Genomic DNA, 20,638 nt, shown 5'->3' on the forward strand with positions numbered 1-20,638 from the left:
GTGTTGTAAAAGCAAATGTTCTAAGTGCTTATCCTTCATTACGCCGTTCTCTTGTATTTTTATTCTTAATAAAAGTTCTGAAGTTTGTGTTCAATATTTATTACGCTATCAATCTTTAAAACTCTAGCCAAAATTTTAAAGCTTCTACTTTCAAGTAACTATTTCAAACTTTACCTCTGTATTTCTTTTCTCTGAATTTCTTTAATATATTCTTGTATTTGATATAGAGAAGTCCATTCACTAAGTAAATAGACCTTTTTGATTATACACTTGGAATGGCTAATTATCTCAGATTTTTCTTTATCTGGAATAGGGTAAATTTCAATTGATTGCAAAATATTATAAGAATATATGAGTTATCTACAAAATCAACAAAAGAAGACAGATGAGTCAGCAGTTCCTTGTCGAATTCCACTTTTGATCCATTTGGTGGGCCATGCGCACAAGACCCAAATGAGGTCTAAATAAAAGGTGTCGTCGGCCAGTTTCAAAAGAAGATAAGATGTAATCTTCAAAGCACCAATTAAAAGAATCTAAGAGTGTCGGCATACAAATTCAAATAAACTTCTAGCCTCCAAAGTTAAAAATATTCTTTCAGCCTATAAAAGTTTGGAATTTAAAGAAGGGCACCAAAGAGATTGGAACCAAATGAACCCACTCTGGTTTGTTATTGTTCTAGGATTAATCAAACATATAGGCCACGAGGCGGAAATAAATTCAGTAGTGTAGTCTATCCTTTAGAAGTTGGGGAGGATAATTTTCCAAAACAAATCCATTTTTCACACCTCTCAATTGAATTGGCAAGAGCTCAAGATTGAATCTTCTATCCAAAAACACTCATTGACTTGGATTGAACAAGAGTCAAGGTTGATTGTCTCATCTCTAGTATAAGCATAGTCAAGATTGAAAATCTCACTTCCAGTTGTCAGTAGAAAAAAGAAACTAAACTGAAAATTAAAAGAAAAAAAGAAAATAAACCTAAGTTCATAGACTGCGAGAGCATTAGGTTCAAGAACACCTTTGGGTTAGGTCCTCACTGAGTGCTTGCTTAGACCATTATTCAAGAATTCCCTATTTCCGGCATTAACTTTAAAAGCATTGGTAGCTTGGAATTGTGATTAAACTAGGATGATTTTAGTCAAAATTTCAAGTTAGTTACGTGGTTTTTAGTTCTGTAGATTCAAAATTTGACAGTGAAAATGGACTAAAGGATCAAAATTTGACATTATTAATTGTTGAAGGATTAATTATTCAAGGAATCCGTGGATAGTTTATCCCTCTAATAATGTAAAAAGCAAATTAGCAATACTTACTCAAGAATTTATGCATTTTTTTTTTTTTTGGGTTTATATATGATATCAAGTCTGCAGGGTATTGTTTTAACCCCATGCGGGTAAAAATGCCATTTCGTGCTTAAACCACAAAAATGCTCACACCATTCAAAGCCTTGATCCTCAATAGAGTGAAATCCATGAAACATTCCAAAATTCCCAAATATAATTAGCAACTTCTTCATCAGTTTGATCTTCCACTCATTTACTATTTTACAGGACCTTTTCTTGGCCTCTATTGACGTTTGACAAACATCTTCTAGCAGCCAAAACAAAGCACTAAGAATGAGATGTTTCAGATATATTGCCTCTTCATGGTCTAATTTTTCAAAACAAGTTCACGTCCAGCTTTTGCTAATCGGTAAAGCAATTTGACTAGATAAGAATTCCAAGTTTACTGTAATGGACCCAATCTTTACAATCACGTAAAGCAAACTAAGGAGGAAAAGAAAGGAAACATTTAGCATACGCATCTGTTAGCATTCATGGCACTCAAAACAGCTCACGCCCCAAATGATAGAGCTAATACAAATCAACCTAGGTGCATAATCTGGTTTAAACTTTAGCAAATACATTAATCCTATCAATTAGCGGATTGAGTCCAATTAATTCACCAAAACGTGGGCCTTCACCAAGCATTAATCAGCTGCAGATCAATACTTAAGTGGCGGATACTTTGCATTCAAAGACCTTCAAAGTAACTTTTTCTTTTTTCTTTTTAAGCTCTAAAAATCAGTCGAAACCTGTACAGATAGTCAAGCCACCAAAACATCTGCTTCAATATTGCTAGCTTGATGTGTCTTCTCTTCTTAGTCACAATTTCCTCCTGAATTTGAGACACCTTAGAATTTAGATGGCTGCTTCATGCTTTTTTGGACTTGTTTAGGCTCATAGCAGAAAAAGAAGAGGCAGAGGTGAGGAGGATGGGTTTCTGGAACTTGAGACAGCCAGTCTTGATCATTAGAAATTCCACCGGTCTAGCTGAAGCTTTGCTTCAGCCATGTCCTTCTGTGCCTTCTTCCTCCGGTAAAATATGGGGCAATCCCGACTACGGATGACAAAGTAACATTCACAAAAATACTTAACCATCTAAAAGAGATTAAGAGACATGGGAAAAGAAGCTGATAAATTGAGAAATAATTCCAATAAACAAGCATTAAATAAATTATGAGTTCAAATGATATCAAACCTTGTGCAAAGCACATCCTGGTGAAGAGAGCCTTGGCACTCTTGGCACTGGGTCCATAGCCTTCCAAAAAGCTTCTCCAACTCGGACACTGCTATCACATCCAAGTTAATTACTTCTTCAACGATAAGTTCCTAAATCGAATTCAGTAGGCATATGCCAAACCAAAAGAGGCAACTGAATTCAATTACAAAAGCACAGGGAAAAATTCTGCCTACCATTAGCAACTGATTTGCAATACAATTCAGCTTCTCTTCCCTTGCAGTTCGAGCAAAGTGTGTGATCTGTATTACTGGCACAGTAAAGAAGGATGATTAAACCATGGATCAACGTAGTTGTGCTTTTTCCATTTCTCCGACATAAAATGTAATACCATAGTTCTCATTCAAATATTCCTTATAAAAAATAAAATAATCATTAATCTTTGCAAAACTTTTGAGATTTAAACAACAGATTTAAAAGGTAAAAACTTATTAATCAAGTAGTTGACAATGTGGATCACCAACACTTTCAGGTAATATGAGCTCAACATCTAATCAAGATACTCTTGCAAGTTGCAATTCTGGTCCTTATTAGGATACAAAGATTAAGAGTTCAGTTTATTTACAAGATATTAATTTAGTATCGAGTGGCATGAGGACATTCACAAAATGCAAGGAAGGTTAATAATGTAATCTAGTTTTGGGAGGGAAATGTTTTATATAAACCAATCCAAGACATCAGTAGGCAACCTTCTCCCATTTCGATAACTGGCACAAGACAAGGAAAAGTTTCATATGGCATGTACTGTTGAAAAAAGCTAAGTTGAGAAATTACAAGTACGTGCTGTAAAAATTTGCTCACAAAACTCCAAGCTAGATTGAGCCCCATGCAACTATTCTTTCTACCTATTTGTACATGTACCTGTATCCAACATCATAGTTGACCTGAACCAAGCCTACGTGTCAGTTTTAGAGAAAGCCCTATTGGAGTAAGGCGAAAGGCTACTTCTTCACTCTTCCCCCTCGGGGAACGTAGAAGAAGGAAGTAGTGTTTTCTAGAGTCAAGTAAGCACAGATGGAACTAGAACAATTCTCATAGTATGCTTTCGACTGTCTTGCCTTCTACCAATTAGGGGAATGATATTACATTCAATCCAATCAGTCAAGCAAAGAAAAAGAAAGGGTACGAGCAGAATGGAAACAAAGAAGCCATATTACACTCTTAAAGTAGCTAAAATGCATGACCTCAACCCTAAATGCAACAGTAACAGTAGGATGAATAATTGATGCCTGGGATCAACCCTTTGATCAGGATGTTAACAGTTGTATCCCTTCCATGAAAAGATTGTAAACCTGAGTCAGATATGGTACTTATAAGAAATTGGATGTTTTAAGCATTAGCAGCTTGCACTTCTTTAGCTGCACGAAATTGTGGACACTTCCTTCCAGTTGGAAAGTGGCAAGGCTATTCCTTACACAGAGAAGCCCTTTCCCTCATCAACATTTTCATCAAAGCTTTAGCCAAAAAATGAACAATAGAATTAAGGATACAGGTAGGCACTGGTCAGATGTGGAAAAAGCAAGGAACAATTGACAATTTACCTGATTAAAGCTTTGCAACCAATGCAGGTGAGTTGCTTCTTAGCAAATTTCATTATGCCACCAGTGGAAGGAGTAGAGATGGAAATGGATCTTGTATGACTCCCTTGAAGAAGCTCCTTACTAGCGTTCTTCAGAATGGGTTCAAATATTCTAAGTAGTGGCTGTAGATGCAATGTTAGTAGGAGTAAAGTGGGAAAAATAGTAATACACAAAAATGTCATATTCAAAACTAACCTTGCTGATTTGGTTTTCAAGGTAGTAGTGGGGATCAATAGGTATGTTATTGTCTAATACATAGACAGGATCTTCAGACCTTTCGTAAGCCTGTTTATTAACTCATCAAAAGCTGAGCAATACAAATGCAACAAATTTGGTGAACAACAAGATAAACCAATACATTACCTTGGCACCTTTTGCAGCTTTAATAATCACATAAGGAACTCGATCCCCAACATTTGGTGCAGTAGCAGCATCACGCTGTCAGCGATTCAACAACCACTATTTATATCCTTCACAAACTTTTTTTTTAATTGGGATAAGTTATATCCTTTAGAGGCCATTGACAATAGCAAAGAAATACATAAACTGATAACCAAAAGAAGCGCGCACGCATCAAAGCCGACTAGGTTTTATGTAAATAATTAGACTTTCCATCTGCTTAATAAATAAACATATAACCACGTCAATTGGGAAAAGCATATCACATGGTTTTGATAATATTATTCTATTCAAATGACAATCTGCTTCTTTGTCTTAGCTTGACAAATTTGAAAATGCATGTGCAAGACAAGGTTGCACTTACATGTGAACTTCTTTCATCTTCAAAGATCTGGAAGCCTTCCTGAATTATAAATCCCTCTAACCAACATGTTATGGAATCTTATTGAGTTTAAAACTTTAAGGCCGTATATACCAGTCTTCCACAGTGGAAACATCTTTCAAGATTTTTTTTTTTTTTGTTTGTGGTGGGGGGGGCCGGGGAAGAGAAACCAAACTGGGGAAAAACTGAGACGAAAAACAGCTCCTCTGCAGGAACTAAAAAACATCAGGTTAACAATTATGCATTATCCTCCAACAACTAGAAGCCAGTTGTCTAAATAGAACTATACATCTAAGGCTTACTGAAGAATGGCATACATATCAAGTAGTTGAGAATTTAAAGTTGAAGGCAAAGTAATGTTCTGCAAAATTGCGCATTAAACATTTATGGATGACTGAATGAAACATGCCAGGCAGGAGGATTTAAAAACAAAGGACCAACTCTTCAAGTTTAAAGTTGCAAGAAAGTAAAGATTAACTTGTGTTCTTCAATTTAAATCTGAAGTATGGTCCAAGGACCCTCTAACAAGTACATGCTGAGTGAAAATGGGCCAATTGAAAAATACTTACCTTCCGCATCCGCTCTGCAAGTTCAACATGTGCTGCCTTGACTTCATAATCATCTCCAGTTTTTGTGAGACCCTATTAAATTGAGAGGAGGTGATCCAGAGATGAAAACCAAAAGTTCATTAAATTTCCTAATTGGTCAAGATAACAGACAGCTTCACATTTAGTAAGTAAAAGAACTACTAAGATTATGTAATCAATTCCAAATAAAAGCTGTTTTCTTACCTTAGTAATCACCAAAAGAGACAAATCCACACGATTCATAAGAAGATCTGCAATGGTATTCTTGACATATTGCACGGCACCAGGAACATCCCTGTCTATTAGTATTTTGTGAAGACATTCAGTTACAAGGTTTTTGACCAATAAACAGTTATCTCTTCGAACTGTTTCAATCCCTGAAAGAGAAAATTGAAATATTTTATCAGCTATGTCGACTGTGATAATTTTCAATAAGAAAATTATTCTGAGACTAAAAACAGGAAAAGAAAACTTGGTCACCTTTAGCATCCATTTTGTCAAACTTATTGGGATTTGTCCAAAGAAGGCCAGCGTATCTCTTCTTGCTAATTAATAGATATGGATAATATACCTTCTCAAACTCCAACTTTATTGGCTATAAAATAAACACAGACACAGGAGAAAATAAATAAGAAAAAGGAAAACGAGAGGACAAAGGAGAGTCCATAGAAGATGGAAAACTGTCTATTAGTTTTGCTACTAAAATCTACCAAGGTTTGAGAAAAAAGATATATAAAATGGCAAAAGAAAAGGACTAGGATATTTGAATGTTATGGAATTTAAGAATCTCGAAAGTATGTATTTCACGCTAAATTCATGACTAAAAACAAAAAACTACAAATTTTGATTTTGATGACGTGTGTGATTTTCACTCAAGTCTTACCTAGAGGTTTGATTATCAAGAACATTGACTTTGCGCAAAAAAAAATTAGTTTCTGAATCCCACAAGTAGCAGCCAGATACATCTCTAAAGGTATAAGAATGGTACTTGAAGAGCTCCAGATGGGTTGCTAGAGCACTGGCTCATTCTTAAGAAAGGTCCCTCATATGGAATTGACGACCTCTTCTTCAACACCAGAGGCACACCCAACATCAAATGAATAAGGGTTACCGAGTTTGTTTAAGATGCACATGTAACATATTCCTCATTGCTATTTTTCTACCAAGCTAATAAGATCAGAAATTCCTAATCAGAATTGATCTGAAAGTTTCCTCAGCATATGAATAGGTAGATGATGAAATATGCTGTCAGGAGCATAAAATGAATCTGCTTCTTGATGCATTTGAACAGTATCACACTCGACATCAACTTTCAGAATTCTGGTCTGGTTGCCTTGCCATTGTCTCTGCAAAGTGCTGTAACTTAATGCCTAGGGAAAACTTCAATTACTGTCCTAAGACATAAAAGGTCCATGAAAGGTTGCAGGTCCATAGCCAATTTGTTTATGAAGTACATGTTAGCAAACTTCCATATAAGGTGTCTTTAGAGAAAATAAATGCACTGATTAACCACTCAGGCAAAAAGCCATGGTTAAATTAAGACCCAGATTGAGATCATTCAAGTAAACAGAAAGGAAAGAAAACAAGTTTATATTAACATATAAAACAACAAGAACATTGCAGACATTACATAAATTTTAAAAAAAATAGTCACTTGACAACAGAAAACCATATTATACATAAGAACCAAGTTAAATAATGATCAAACAGAATTTCTTAGAAAATAGTCAAGAACCTATTTAGGTTCTTATAATTCTTAGAAACTTGAACGTGGTATTAAAAGAACCAAGGATAGCTACTAGCGATTGAGAAAAGAAGAGTTTCATTACTTACTTTCGTGAAAGTTCCGCTAATGTAGTCAGCAGCTTCTCTACCTAGGTTCATAGCTTCTTCAACTGTAGGGACGCCAAATTGCACCATCACAGAATCTGTATCTCCATATATTACCTGATAACAAAGTGATGTTCAAGTACAAACTACTACTGATCTGGTACACCAAGGAATGTACCTACCACATTGTCTCACAATTAGCTCGTGCAGCCCTGAAATTGTGAACTAACACCTAATCTTTTCATTTTCTTGTCAATGAAGATGGCACATCATAAGACCAGGCATAGTTCTACAATTTAGATAATTAAATAAAATATCCATCGCACGTTACCTTCTGAATTAATACAGAAATCAGTAACTACAATTCCACTTTTTTTTTCTTGTCAATGAAGATTACACATCATAAGAGCAGGCATAGATCTATAGTTTTGACAATTAAATAATATATCCATCCCAAGTTATCTTCTGAACCGATAGAGAAACCAGAAACTACTATTCCACTTTCCAGCATTACAAACTAACAGGCTTTTGTTAGTTCTCATAATCCTATGATACCTTTACAAGCCATTCTCCACATCATATGATGTTATCAAAAGGCCAAGGCTGAAAAGGATTCAATAAGAAACATAAACTGTTTACCTCAGCATTATGTTCATAGCCCCCAAGCACTGTGAATTTATCTTCCACCAGTTTCTTGGTGTGTTCAATCATCTGTCGACCTTCAACATTATGGCCGGTCAAATGGATCAGGTAATTGTGAAACAAAATCCGTGGTAATACCGTTTCAAGAAGGGAGATGATATTAGAATCCCAATCCCCCAAAAACAAATTGAAAAATGGAAATAGAAAAAAAGAGGTCATCAGGACATATTACCATAACTTGTGACACTCGAAGATATTTCTAGACAAGGTAGTTGACCCACTGTAGCTCCCGTAAACCCATATACAGAATTTGCACTTATCTGTAAAGTTCAGAAGACATTGAACAACTTAGATTGCTTCAGAAACATTGTGATAAGAGCAAAATGACTTGTCAAGGGCATAATTACAAGTCTACAAATCGCCGATAATTTCAAAGGTCTCATTACCTTCAGAGCCAGTTGACGACCATCTAAAACAGCTTTTACCAGAGGATCCCTCGCTTCCTAAAAAAAACTGTAAAGTTAATACTGCATGCATAAGATTTTTCTGGATAGTAATGAAGGGATACCCTCTCAAGAGAAGTGTAACTTAGAAAACCCTCTAATGACCAATGCTAATATTTGTCAAATTACCAACTGCATTGGCTCTTGAAAATCTGTAAGGTCTAACAATTCAAGAAAGCCTGAAGTGGTTAAAAAAAACAACCTCTCAGAGTGAATGACATTTATCAACTTATCTTGTGGAGTTTCAAGACCTAAACATAGTTTAGTCTTGAAAAGTTTTGTCATCAAATCCCAAAGCCAAAGGCCTTTAAACATTGCAAGACAAATATATATAATAGACTAACCAATATTATGATATAGAAACTGCAACAAAATTCAGTGTGTGAGTAGCACCTTCAAGTCTGCTTTTGCCCTTTTACGAGCAGCCAACAGTTCTTCAAGAATTTCTGGAAGTATTCCCTGAAGCAACATTTAACACATTACTAAAAACTCACACACTGTATACAAATGCATTAAAGCATCAATAGAAAGATTAACCTTCTGCAAATTTGTTTTGACAAATGTGTCACCAGATGGAGTTTTAGTGACCCATTCTGGAGGAAGGTTAAGTCTACGCATGTCTTCAGGAGTTACCTATAAATAAAATTCCAGATCAATCATACCTCCATCTTGATCGAATCATAAAACAATCAATAACACATTTCAGTTCCATCCTCCCCTCTCAGCAGGGAAATATGGGAACAATAATGTCTTACCAATGTACAGTAACACAGATTATAAGCCATCATAACTGAGGGATACAGAGATGCAAAATCAAGTGTTGCAATAGGCTTCTCAAAAAATCCTGCACTGGCTTCCAAAACCTGTCAACGGAATGATGTCAAATATATAAAACCACCATAAGAGGCTCCAAGTCAGATGAATATGAAAGCTATCATAATGCATACTTTTGAAACCTCTATGCCAAAATTATATCCACCCAAAGAAGTCAAAACACCATCACTAAAAATTTGCAGATTCAATACAAGCAGCCCAATTAATTTCCTTCTATATTTGGGCATCTCAAGACAGTGAAACAATTGTCCATGCTGTAATGAAAATACGACCTGTAAGTATCTTTCTAACATGCCCATATTCATTGCATTACATCACAAAATTGAGTTGCAAACTAATTAAAGAAAATACGGGATTTTAGAAGAAAATCAGGAACATCATGTTCTCCTTATTCGGGGAACAAATATCTACCACTTTAGCATGCATTGGAAGGGAATTAGCAGAAATTGAAGAAAAGCAGCAACAGCAGCAGCGTTATAAGCACAAATGTGTTTTCCCTTTCACTATTCAAGTTCATCAAAGTTTCACCCAGATAGCTTAATTGCTGGAGCTACTAATTGCTTCTGATATAACATCAGTAAAAGGAAGATAATATGCTTATCAAATAATATTCTCCTAATTAGTCCAGGTCACTACATGAAAGATAGCAGTTGATGTCTTATCAAGCAAGTTCAGAACATGGCAAAACAAATTCTAATGATTTGAAGGAACCACCTTAACGCTCCTCCTAACAAGATCAGAAATGAAACAGTTCAGCAGAAGTATACAACCAACATAGTTGCTCAATCTTGTGTAGCAAAAACATCATAACAGGACAAAGACTTGATGACAAAACTATGTCATACACTTCTTATATGAATTTAAACCTCATAAAGGAAAAGGAGATCAATTGCTTACAGTTGCACCCTCAAATGTTCCTTGTTCAGATCCGGCCTGTTTCGCATTGGGAATAACAAGATTCTTTTGTTTTGCTTTCCTAAGAAGTTGAGATAACACCTGAAGACAGTTGTTACAAGTTTCACATCCGCTTATAAATATAGGGAGATAAGTGAGACTCCAATAAATTAAAATATATTCTATACGAAAAAGAACAAAATGGTAGCAAAGCTTACAACCAACCTTAATGCTCTGCCCTCTTGAGAGAAGAAATGAGATAGGGACACCTGTTACTCGGGCCATCTCCACATAGTTGTAAATGAACATCAATTTGTCCAAAAGCCGTTGTGGGAGATAAGCATCCTACAGCAAATCTACTAAAGTAAGTTTTTCAACGTAAAATGCCCCTGAACTTACTGATTACCATCAGATGTACAACAAACATTTCAAGATCCGACCACCAACTTCCTGTGAGTAAAAAAAAAACTCCATGCAGCTTAACATTTACTAAACATAGACCTTTATGAATATCCAGTAAGAAATCGAAAGTAACAGACATCTAATTGGAACCCTAACATCCCCAGTCCATTCAAAAAAACAACTCTGTATGTGCCTCATGTTCCTCCAAGAGTGGACGAATGTGCAGCTTCTTCTTTCACGATTTAGAGACGAGTTAATCAAAGATATTTGAAAGGAAATGGAAAAGGAAGATTTCTAGCTTATAAATGAAAAAGATGGTCAAAGGTTAGGAGCATGAATTATACAGAACACTTTTTCACCATACAGCAAAGCTGGTCCACGAGGCTCCTGCAGTGCTAAACTCTACCCACAGAAAGGATAAGGTCGATTCCTCTAAGACCCATGACCTCAGAAGTCAAAAGAGAACAACACTGTCTCAACAAGAATACCCTTATTTCCAATATAAAAAGACTATTGCAGTAGATTCCCTGAAATTTCCCCAAGACAACATAATAATATATCTAGCATATTGTAGCAACCATAAAAGACAGCAATAAAATTTAAAAAACAACAACAGCAACAAAGAAGAAAAACATATAGAAAGACAAATGCACACACCTTCAAACAATACTTAGCGAGACGCATCCTTGTGTCTGAGTTCCCATTCTGAAGGTCAGATATGATTGAATGGTGAACATCCTCCTTCTGCACAAATAAAATATTTAATGAGCGCATCATAGTCAAACAGATATATCCTATAAACAACCTCTTTCTGCACATAACTAAAATTTCAACAAATGTCTTAAAATCCAAACAGATAAGCATATCCTATACGCGCGCGCGAGAGAGAGAGAGAGAGAGAGTTTCTGAAACAAGATGCATTAGAAGGCACAAGAACAATGGTTTATTCCCAAACTGCAGAACCAGTGAATGAACATCAGCTACTCTAAAAATAAATGTTCTGCTTTTGCCAGCAAAGATCTTTGTAATGTATATTTATGTGTAAAAACCAAAGCAACAGAACCAGTTATTTCTCACCAGCACAAGGCTGAAAGGAAAAGTAACTATGACTGGATAGTTACCAGCTTTTAAGCCTGTACCCTTAATCTCCCTTCCTGGGCTTGCTTACCCACCCAGACAACTACCAACCATGTGACCTTAAGGAGAAGAAAAATGTTCTCCAAGGAAAGCACATATCTAGTCATATGGTCCTTGTCAAAGAAGTCACCTTCTCCCTGAAATCCTACCTTTTGTTCACCCATCAGGTATGACAAAAAAGGACCAGGTGCAGACTTGATTAATATGATGGGGACCATGAAAGCCCAGATTGGCAGATGAGTCCAGGATTACCAGACGCTTGCCTACAACTCCAGTTAAGCCAAAATATATTAATATAAATATGTTTTTTTTTGTTAATGCATGCTAAGAATTCAGTCCAAGACTTCTCTCTCTCTTTTTTTTTTTGGGAAGTCTTAGGATCAAATATAAAATGGTCATAGATGTGGAAAGCAATACCAGGACTCGAAAGTCAAGGAGGCAAACAAAACCATTCTTACAGATTCATAAATCATCCCAAAACAAACAACCATCTTGTTCTATCAGCTGCTTTTAAAATTTTGAATCAGCTTGCATTCACAAACAGACAGCCTTCTATTTATACTAGAAGGAGAAATAATCTTCTACGAGAATACATACAAGAAATAAACACAAAAGACTTTTAAGGCACATTAATGTAACCTCTGATCATGCCAGAATATATATAGTTTCTAAACCAACAAATGAATCCAAAAACTTTTGGTCTGAGTTTTGTCCACGATTCATCTTTACAGGGAGAAATAAGTCTTGGTCTATAACATACAACCTAGTCTTCTCTTATGCTTCATTTTGGTGTTCAAATACAAGCTTTCAACTCTTTTTATGATCTAATCTGATTTGCTTTTCAAACTGAAATACAATTGCATATTAAGATTTCTTTACAGCAAAGACCGAGGAACCAGGGGGTGAAGGGAGGTCACCGCCCCAACACCCCCCCCCCCAAATGGGCACCTTAATTAGTGGAATTTCTTAGCGCCCCCATCATTTTAGGAACTCTTTTGAAGATTTTCTATTTTGCTCCCATTTCTACTATTGCACCAACTCCCTCCTCTTACTTTCATATTTCCTCAATTTATGTCCTTAAAGTCTACCCATCCAAAGAAGAAAGGAACACTGTCCAATTGATTTATACCACGACTTCTCTATACTGATTTTAAAATTTAGCCCCTTCAAAGAAAATGCTTTCAAACAAGTTGTTCTGCAATGCATATTCATTTCTTCCCATTGACAGAATGCAAAAAGAGCAATTCAATACTCAAATACTAAATACTTCTAAAAAAAACACTTAATAAATTTAGCAAAAAAGATATCATAGGGAGTAAAATGAAAGGAAAAGCAACTTGACCAATTTCAAAGATCCCTACACAATATGTCCATTTAGCAAGTGCCTTCACAAAAAATATCCAACCAATACTAGAAGTACAGAATGCTATGTACCCTTAAACTATGTAAAATATCCTTACCTGCTCATTAAGGAAATGTGCAGAGACTGAGTTCAATGAATACGAACTTAACTTATAATCCCTCTGCATAACCTGCAGCAAAAGACATGGCACAAAAAATGACTTGAGGAAATCTCAGAGTGAAATATCTTATCACCATGACTGAATAAAGAAGACATTTAAAAAAAGAAATCCCCAAGAAAGCATAGGGGTAAATGCCTCATAAGCAAAACCTGAAGCAAGTCAAATTGAACTCTCCCTTCTATTGTAACTTCTTTACTTTCCCTGGTACCGTATTGTCTGCATTACCAAAAAATTACAATCAATCATTGTTGTTCACTTACTTACCTGACACAACAGGAAAATTTAAAACAGTAACATAATATATAAGTACCCAGACATCAGACAGTTCAAGGGACAAAATCCATTAAACTTTAAAACCTATTATGGACTCCCACATAAAATCTCATATGGTTCTCCAACTCCAAGATGATACTGATAACATTTTCCACAGATTAATAGGAGGCTTTGCAAATAAAATGAACTTTCCTTACTCTACTCATTCCAGCATATGAAAACTCAAATGCGTATATTTTAACAGCTTCAGTCCTGTCTTATTAAGCCTTTCAAGGCAAGCAACTATGGTGATTTGTCAATTATGGCTAACTCATGATTAATTTGACTTCATTGAGAATCAGCTACGTCCATTCAAGTGCATTCACTTAATGGCTTACTCCAGTAATGTGAACATTGGATTGTCTGATAACAAGAAACTTAGGCCCAGAAAAACTGGATGTCGCATATGTACAGAGATAGAAAGTTAACCGCTTCCAACAGCAAAGAATGGAGCCAATACCTACAAGATCCATTAAAGAGTTACTTTTCTATTCTGCTATGAAAATAGAAAAGTATAGCAGGAACCAAAGAAAAATAACCTTATCTTCAGGCAGATTTTGAATTGAAAGTTCAGTGATTTTGGTCCTGAATTTTCCTTGTATGTTGAAAAATGTGCCAGTTCAAACCTGTTATATTCTCCCAGGGAGCATCTGTTTCCTAGAATTCTTTCATAAGTGTGTCATAATCTGATTTTTTTTCTCTTTCTTTTTTCCCTTCTGGGTATCTTCTTTTTCCTGTATTTGACTTGCACATCCAAGAACATGAATTCCTTTTACACGTGACAGACCGGGCATCCACTCAATCAATGCAAATTAACTAGACACTAGTTTGAAAGAGGATAAACAACATTTTTCATGTAAGTTTTATAGCCTGAAATTATATGGAAGTGGTCTGTATGATGAAATAAAGAGACAAAAAGCTAAAACTATATTAAATGAGCATAGATAAGAAACAAGGGTGACTTATATCTCAAAGAAAAGGACTAAACAAGAGTAGGATAAAGCAAAGGCAGCACTCAAAGGTAACATAAAACACAGAGAAGACAAAAACACATGACCGTTGCATGTTCACTTTGCATATTAACATACATTAAAGATAAATGTGGTGCTTCACACATAAATGTTAAAGGGTGACGCCAACTATCTAAATGGGTCTTTTTAAGTGAAGTAATATTTTGTTCCCTTCCTCAATGTATGCTGTCTTCCATCTGTCTGACTCTTTTATCTCAGACAGCAGAGCTACTAGAGATGCAATGCACATAAACTGGATGAAATATGCTTGCAAGAAGCAGACCAAAATGAGGTTGCATTACAAAACCTTACGGAACGAGAAGCAAAGCAACAAGCAGCATGGATTACTATAGGTAACTGGATTTGCAGTCTTCTGCAACATCTCAATTATCTCTGTTAAGGGCAAATTGCGGATTTGGGCTTTACTTAGTTACCATATAACAAGAGTTATGGATATTTACCATTTCCAGATGACTGGGCTGTTGAAAAATTGGCCCGATCAATCCCATCTCCTAAACATTAAGTTCTGGTTTTAGTTAGCAATTTCTTCGTCCAGTTCTCTAATAAAGGCCTTGCAAGGAATATTAAATGTATATCCCAAAAACCACCGAATGACTGAAAAATCCAGTATTAGGAAGTGATTGAGCTTCTTCTACCTTCTGTTGCTTCCTTTATCATTCTTTCAGATGGTTCTTTTTCGTCGTAACTTCCTTCCTCTCACAAAATCTTTCAATTCTCCATATTTATTTGGCTATCTGTTCATCTATAGAAACTATAACATTTCAAAGGCAACAAGCAAGGAATTCAAATAATTTTCCAAGTCCAGAAAAGTCAACAGGGGCAGAGTCGTAAATAACCTAAACAACTAGGCGGGTTTTGTGTTCAACAGGTAGCTATCAGCTTTGACAATTAGGATAGATAAGGTAATTACTCAACAAGGTGGTGATAAAGACCAACAGAAAACGCACATCTTGTGTTGCAAAAGCAAAAGGACTTGTATAAAAAATAAAAATAAAAAAAGACATGAGAATCAGCAGCTAGATAAATATCCATGTGTCACTCTGTATCAGTATCACATCAAGTTCAATACGCCACTTAGATTCACCAGGTGTTTAGTTGCAAAATAAAAATTAATGACTAAAGAAAGAAAGAACAAATGCATTGCTTTGTTGATATAGTAGGATGGTGAGATTTGATGATCTTCATCAGAGCTTGCCAGGCAGAGAAAAGAAAGGTCAAAAATATAATTACCTTGAAGAAAATGTAGTATCTTTGACACGGACTTTGCTGTTTATGATCCGTCCAAGTAAAGGAAACTCTGTTATTCCTAGCACTTTAGCCCTCTAGACAACATCAAATGCACATCAAATACTTGAGATTGGAAAAGGCATTAACACATGGAAGGTTAATCATGAAAGGAATGATGAAAAGGTTCCTCTACCTCAATAAGATAGGGCAGATCGAACTTGCAGATGTTATACCCAATTATAATGTCAGGGTCCACTTCACGGATAAAATCCTAAAATGTTAAAAAGAAAAAGATAAAGCTGAAATAAAAGCACCAAAGCAGAGAAAAAAATCACATTGCCCAAAGAATGCTGCCATTAGTTTTTCAATCCTGAACTTTGCCTTTTCCTATCAAAGACTTGGCATGCTTCTGATAAGCCGCTATTAGTAATAAGAGAAATTTGTAGATTGTATCCTGTAAATGCAAAATTTGTATAATTTCTCCTGTGAATGCAGAATAAAAATGCATCTTTCCAAGTGAAATCTTTGGAACTCATAAGTACGCAACATTTCCACCACTGCACCATCACAACCAACAAAAATTTCACCAAGGAAGATAAAAGGTCTCTTAAACTACTAAGCATTTGCAGACAGAAGCTCATTTTAACAAAAAAATTAGTGGTATATGTGTATCAAGTGGCTATTTGTAAAGATTTATTGGTCCAGTACCTTTTGGATTTACTCTAACTTCTTTCTTTTCACTAGAAAATACAATTCATTTAGAACAATATATGACATTGCCACAAACAACCCATTCCATACCACCCAAGAAAGAAAGGTGCTAACTATGACTAATCAAAATCAACAATGAAGCTTCTATGTTGAGCATATTACCCGCCAAGCAAGTAAGACCTCTTTCTCGGTGTCAAAGGACATAACATCAACGCCAGCAATAGGTGAGCACGACTTAAGCGTCATTACATTACGAACAAATGGCTGATCCTGTCCCTGCAATGTAACTACATTGGCCACCTGAAATGCAAGAAGAGAATGTCATTCTGAAAAAGCTTTAAGGCATAAAGTATTCTCTACCCATCAGGGGATGAGAACAATCTAACCTGGATAACAGGATCATGGATGGGCTCAGGGAAAAGACCTTTACGACCTGCACACTCTATGTCAAAACTTAAAATGCGAAAGGGAGCCATCTTTGAGAATTCTCCTTCAGGAACATGGCTAACTAAGTCTGTGTAACTAAGACCAATCGTTAAGGAAATATTTGTTCTAGAAAATGCACAATTCAATATAATTCTGCCAAGAAGAGATCTGATTTCAACACCATAGAAGATTGTCTTTTACATGTATTCTAATAGCATTTTAGAGTCAGGATACAGACAGTCAAACTCCAACTGGCAGTAGGACAGGTTTTTCGCTTTCTTTATATATTTTCCTACTGGCACTTCAATCCAATTCCCACCAACAATATTGCAATCAATCATGAACCGCAGAGCAAACAGAATATTACTCTCATACGTCATAAAGCTCTTCAAGCCAAGCCCATCAATTTGTATGCCTCTGTCCAGGATACCTAATAAGTTTTGTCATGTTAGATGGAAACAAACAAAACAACAGTAAAATCATATATCAGGACCAAAAAAAAAAATCATCTAATTACACTACTACACTGCTACACGTCCAGTCTACACTGCTATACGTCCAGTCTACACTGTAACCCTCATTTCCTTCATCTTCCAGGGTAGGTGGATGCAGAGCATATACATTTGTGGCTAATCTACACTTGAAGAGTCTTTTTACCAGGCACATTTGTAAACTTACGGACCAATTAATGCAGCATGTAAAAAGTCATCTCTGATAACAAAGACATAACAGCTAAAATAGGCCACGGCAGATTTTTCCACTTCAGCAAAAGGATAAACCATCAATCTGATGGCCCAGAAACCATGAATGCTTTGTACAGAAATTCACATTGAACAATTCATTGCAGTGATAAGCCTGGTAACAGTGTAACAAATTCTAACCACGACAGCTGGTAACCATTGTTGGCAATGCCACTACTATCTTGAGGAAAGGCTGAGAATTCTGCTGTTGATAATACATTATGCTTCTTCTCTGAACCAATTCAACCCGCCGCACAAAATAAGGAACATTGCTATTCCTGTTCACATCTCTCATCCTTCCCTGCACCAATAAGCAAGGAATGAAAAGAGAGAGAGAGAGAGAGAGAGAGGGTTGAAAATTATTTTCGTGACCAAATGGGACAGTAATTTTAGGATAAAATGGATGGACAGGAGATTCAATATTTTGGGTGACTTTATGTTCTAAGAAAACAGGATGCCACAAACGTGCACATATGTAGACTGCAAGGAATGAGGCACCTCAAGAATTTGATGAAGATAAATACAGGGTGGACATATGTAAAATGAATTGAAAGAGTACCTACCTCGAGAATTTGATGAAAACGCGAAATGTCATCAGGACCCATTCCTGGAGGGCAGCTGATGTAGAAATAAGGTTCAAACCCATGTACGTGACAGCAAACACTATGTCCTGGCCAACAACCGAGACAGCTTGCTTAATACTTGTATGATAACTTTCAATGCAAAAAATGAAGAAAATAAATAAACACAAATAAATAGGACTACTGCTTATAACTACTTTATATGTACCAATTTATTTAACCTTTATAAAATTATGCGAACATGAATAAGCATAATCTGCATTTTCTTCATTACCATCAAACACTAAATTCACAAGCGCAACATCCTAATTCCAGTATATTCATATTTATCAAAACATAGCAACATCTAACACGAAGCATAAACTTGAAAGACTGAATTAACAAAAGTTAAACTTCCAAACCTATCCAATCCATAAAGGAGCCCTATTTCGATTTTCAGTTGCACAAATTCTAGTTCAAAAAATATCACTGAACAATTTATTGATGTCTTGAAGTACCACTTTTTGTGGCCACAGATGTGAAGAGAAAAGATCATCAGTTTTTCCTTATGTGTGGAAATAGCTTACTTATTGGGACAATAAGCCATATGTGTGTATAGAAAGAGAGAGAGAGAGAAACTGTCAAACTTTCCAAAGACACAACCAAGCATGAAATTTACCAAAAACTAACTACAAAACTTATGCAGAATCAGTTGGTCAATTTCAATCCCGTTTAACTAATTGAAACAGAACCCAACAGACCAATCAACTCAACCCCCCCCCCCCCCAAAAAAAAGACATACTAGAATGGTACTACTCCAGTTCAGCAGTTAAAGAAAAACATTAACTATTTTAATTACAATGCTATTACTCATATTTTCTGTAAGAACTTCAATAGACCACAAATTCAGCTCCATATAGTCAGTACCAGACCCCATATTAGTCCAAAATAAATGTAGAAATACTCGAATACATACGCACCTTCTTTGGTGACACCAAAGATTCTCAAAATAGGAGCAACACCAGAAGACTTAGGCAGCAATTCTTTATGACTCTCGCCAATCACATAGTCAATTTCCAGCTGTTGAAATACTACTCAAAGAAAAAAAACAAAATTAACCACAAGTTTCAAAGAACCATTAAATTTCACATTTTTAACAAACCCTAAACTTCAGTATTATAATCCATATTAGGCTAAAATACAGCAATGGCAACTTCAGTAATAACTAAGTCAAAATGGTAATTAAACAACATACCGATGCTCTGAGACTGTGAGGTGTAAAGTTGAGAAAGCGGAGGCCGCTTCCATTTTTGCAGCCGCTCCTCGGCTTCACGCAGGGCTTGGGTGTCTTCTTTGTTCAGGGGAAGTGGGGTTTCGTCGAGGTAATAGTTGTCCTCGTCTCCCTCGTCGTCTTCCATCGCAGCATGGTGCTTCTGCTGCGGATGTTGCGAAGGCGCCGGCGGCGGAGGCCGTTTTCTGCTGTTGCCGGTGTTGCTCATATCGCCGGAGTTAGGAGAAGCCAACGGGGGAGGAGAGAGAGGGTTTTGGTGGAGCGTGGGAAGTCGGGTTCCCGCCAAATTGTTGTAGTTGGGTTTTTTAAGGGTTTAATTTCACGGGATTATTGGACGGTAAAAACAAATCAGAACGGATCCCTGAAATTGGATTCGGATCTGGACCGGTTGTCCAACCGGGAGGACCAGGCAGATACAGTTGGTTTATATTCAATTAGGTACGGTTGGTTAAGTATAACATCGGTTGTAAACGAATCAGACTGCATACGAATCGATTCAATCAAAGTTTGACTCGAGTTTGGTCAATTGTCATAATTCCAAATATATTGGATAATTCATATCTTTAGTTGTTAATATTATAGTTTAGTGGAGTTTGAATTGGTTAGCAAGGATAAACATGTATATATACTTATAAATTGTTGAAAGCTATTGAGTAATATTAGAATTTCAAATCAATTTCTCTCAGGCGACGCCAAAATTTCAGAGCAACTCAAGATTTTCCAAGATATTCCTGAACAACACTTAACCCTCATGGCTTTTAACAGTTCAAGGGACTTTTATGGAACAATCGAGAGTTTACTCTTTCATAAGAATCATTGCCTGTGTAAAGAGAATAAGAATGAGTTTAGCCTATCATGGTTTCTTAGTAAAATTCTGATATTCAAACTTTTCTGCCTTTCTTTCATTTCATTCAAGGATTTATACATCAGAAAGATAGCTCTTTTTTAATAGTAGAACGACTCTTTGGAATATTAATGAGCTTTCAAACAACCAAGCGACTCTTTAAACAGTAAAACAACTATTTTGAATATTAAAATACAAACGACTTTTCAAACAACCAAATAACT

At 36.0% G+C, this 20,638-nt stretch overlaps 1 protein-coding gene across 1 annotated transcript; it reads right to left on the reverse strand.

The window, feature by feature from the left end:
• Positions 1 to 1,724: 1,724 nt before the first annotated feature.
• On the reverse strand, positions 1,725 to 19,826 carry LOC113777441 (DNA polymerase delta catalytic subunit). The gene is made up of 30 exons (XM_027322522.1): positions 19,535 to 19,826; positions 19,260 to 19,370; positions 18,283 to 18,389; positions 17,861 to 18,020; positions 17,214 to 17,409; positions 16,940 to 17,075; positions 16,716 to 16,853; positions 16,036 to 16,113; positions 15,846 to 15,937; positions 13,422 to 13,488; positions 13,210 to 13,281; positions 11,270 to 11,356; positions 10,436 to 10,555; positions 10,214 to 10,312; positions 9,238 to 9,345; positions 9,020 to 9,115; positions 8,876 to 8,941; positions 8,426 to 8,482; positions 8,212 to 8,299; positions 7,977 to 8,056; positions 7,341 to 7,454; positions 5,988 to 6,102; positions 5,712 to 5,884; positions 5,490 to 5,561; positions 4,503 to 4,577; positions 4,335 to 4,424; positions 4,101 to 4,261; positions 2,736 to 2,809; positions 2,521 to 2,608; positions 1,725 to 2,379 (listed from the first exon to the last, which is right to left on the reverse strand). Exons 1-30 carry the CDS (start codon positions 19,776 to 19,778, stop codon positions 2,292 to 2,294), a joined length of 3,252 nt encoding a protein of 1,083 aa, XP_027178323.1. The 5' UTR covers positions 19,779 to 19,826; the 3' UTR covers positions 1,725 to 2,291.
• Between the last annotated feature and the right edge of the window lie 812 nt (positions 19,827 to 20,638).

This window comes from Coffea eugenioides, chromosome 7 (genome assembly GCF_003713205.1).
Source record: "Coffea eugenioides isolate CCC68of chromosome 7, Ceug_1.0, whole genome shotgun sequence".
Lineage (NCBI taxonomy): Eukaryota > Viridiplantae > Streptophyta > Magnoliopsida > Gentianales > Rubiaceae > Coffea > Coffea eugenioides.

Excerpts from the sequence above, each read along its gene's own strand:
- LOC113777441 (XM_027322522.1), bottom strand. The coding sequence starts at position 19,778 with ATGAGCAACACCGGCAACAGCAGAAAACGGCCTCCGCCGCCGGCGCCT. Across the intron at positions 18,390-19,259 it reads CTTTGGTGTCACCAAAGAAG|GACATAGTGTTTGCTGTCAC; the intron begins GTGCGTATGTAT and ends GTTGTTGGCCAG. Across the intron at positions 9,346-10,213 it reads GAACATTTGAGGGTGCAACT|GTTTTGGAAGCCAGTGCAGG; the intron begins GTAAGCAATTGA and ends TTCCGTTGACAG.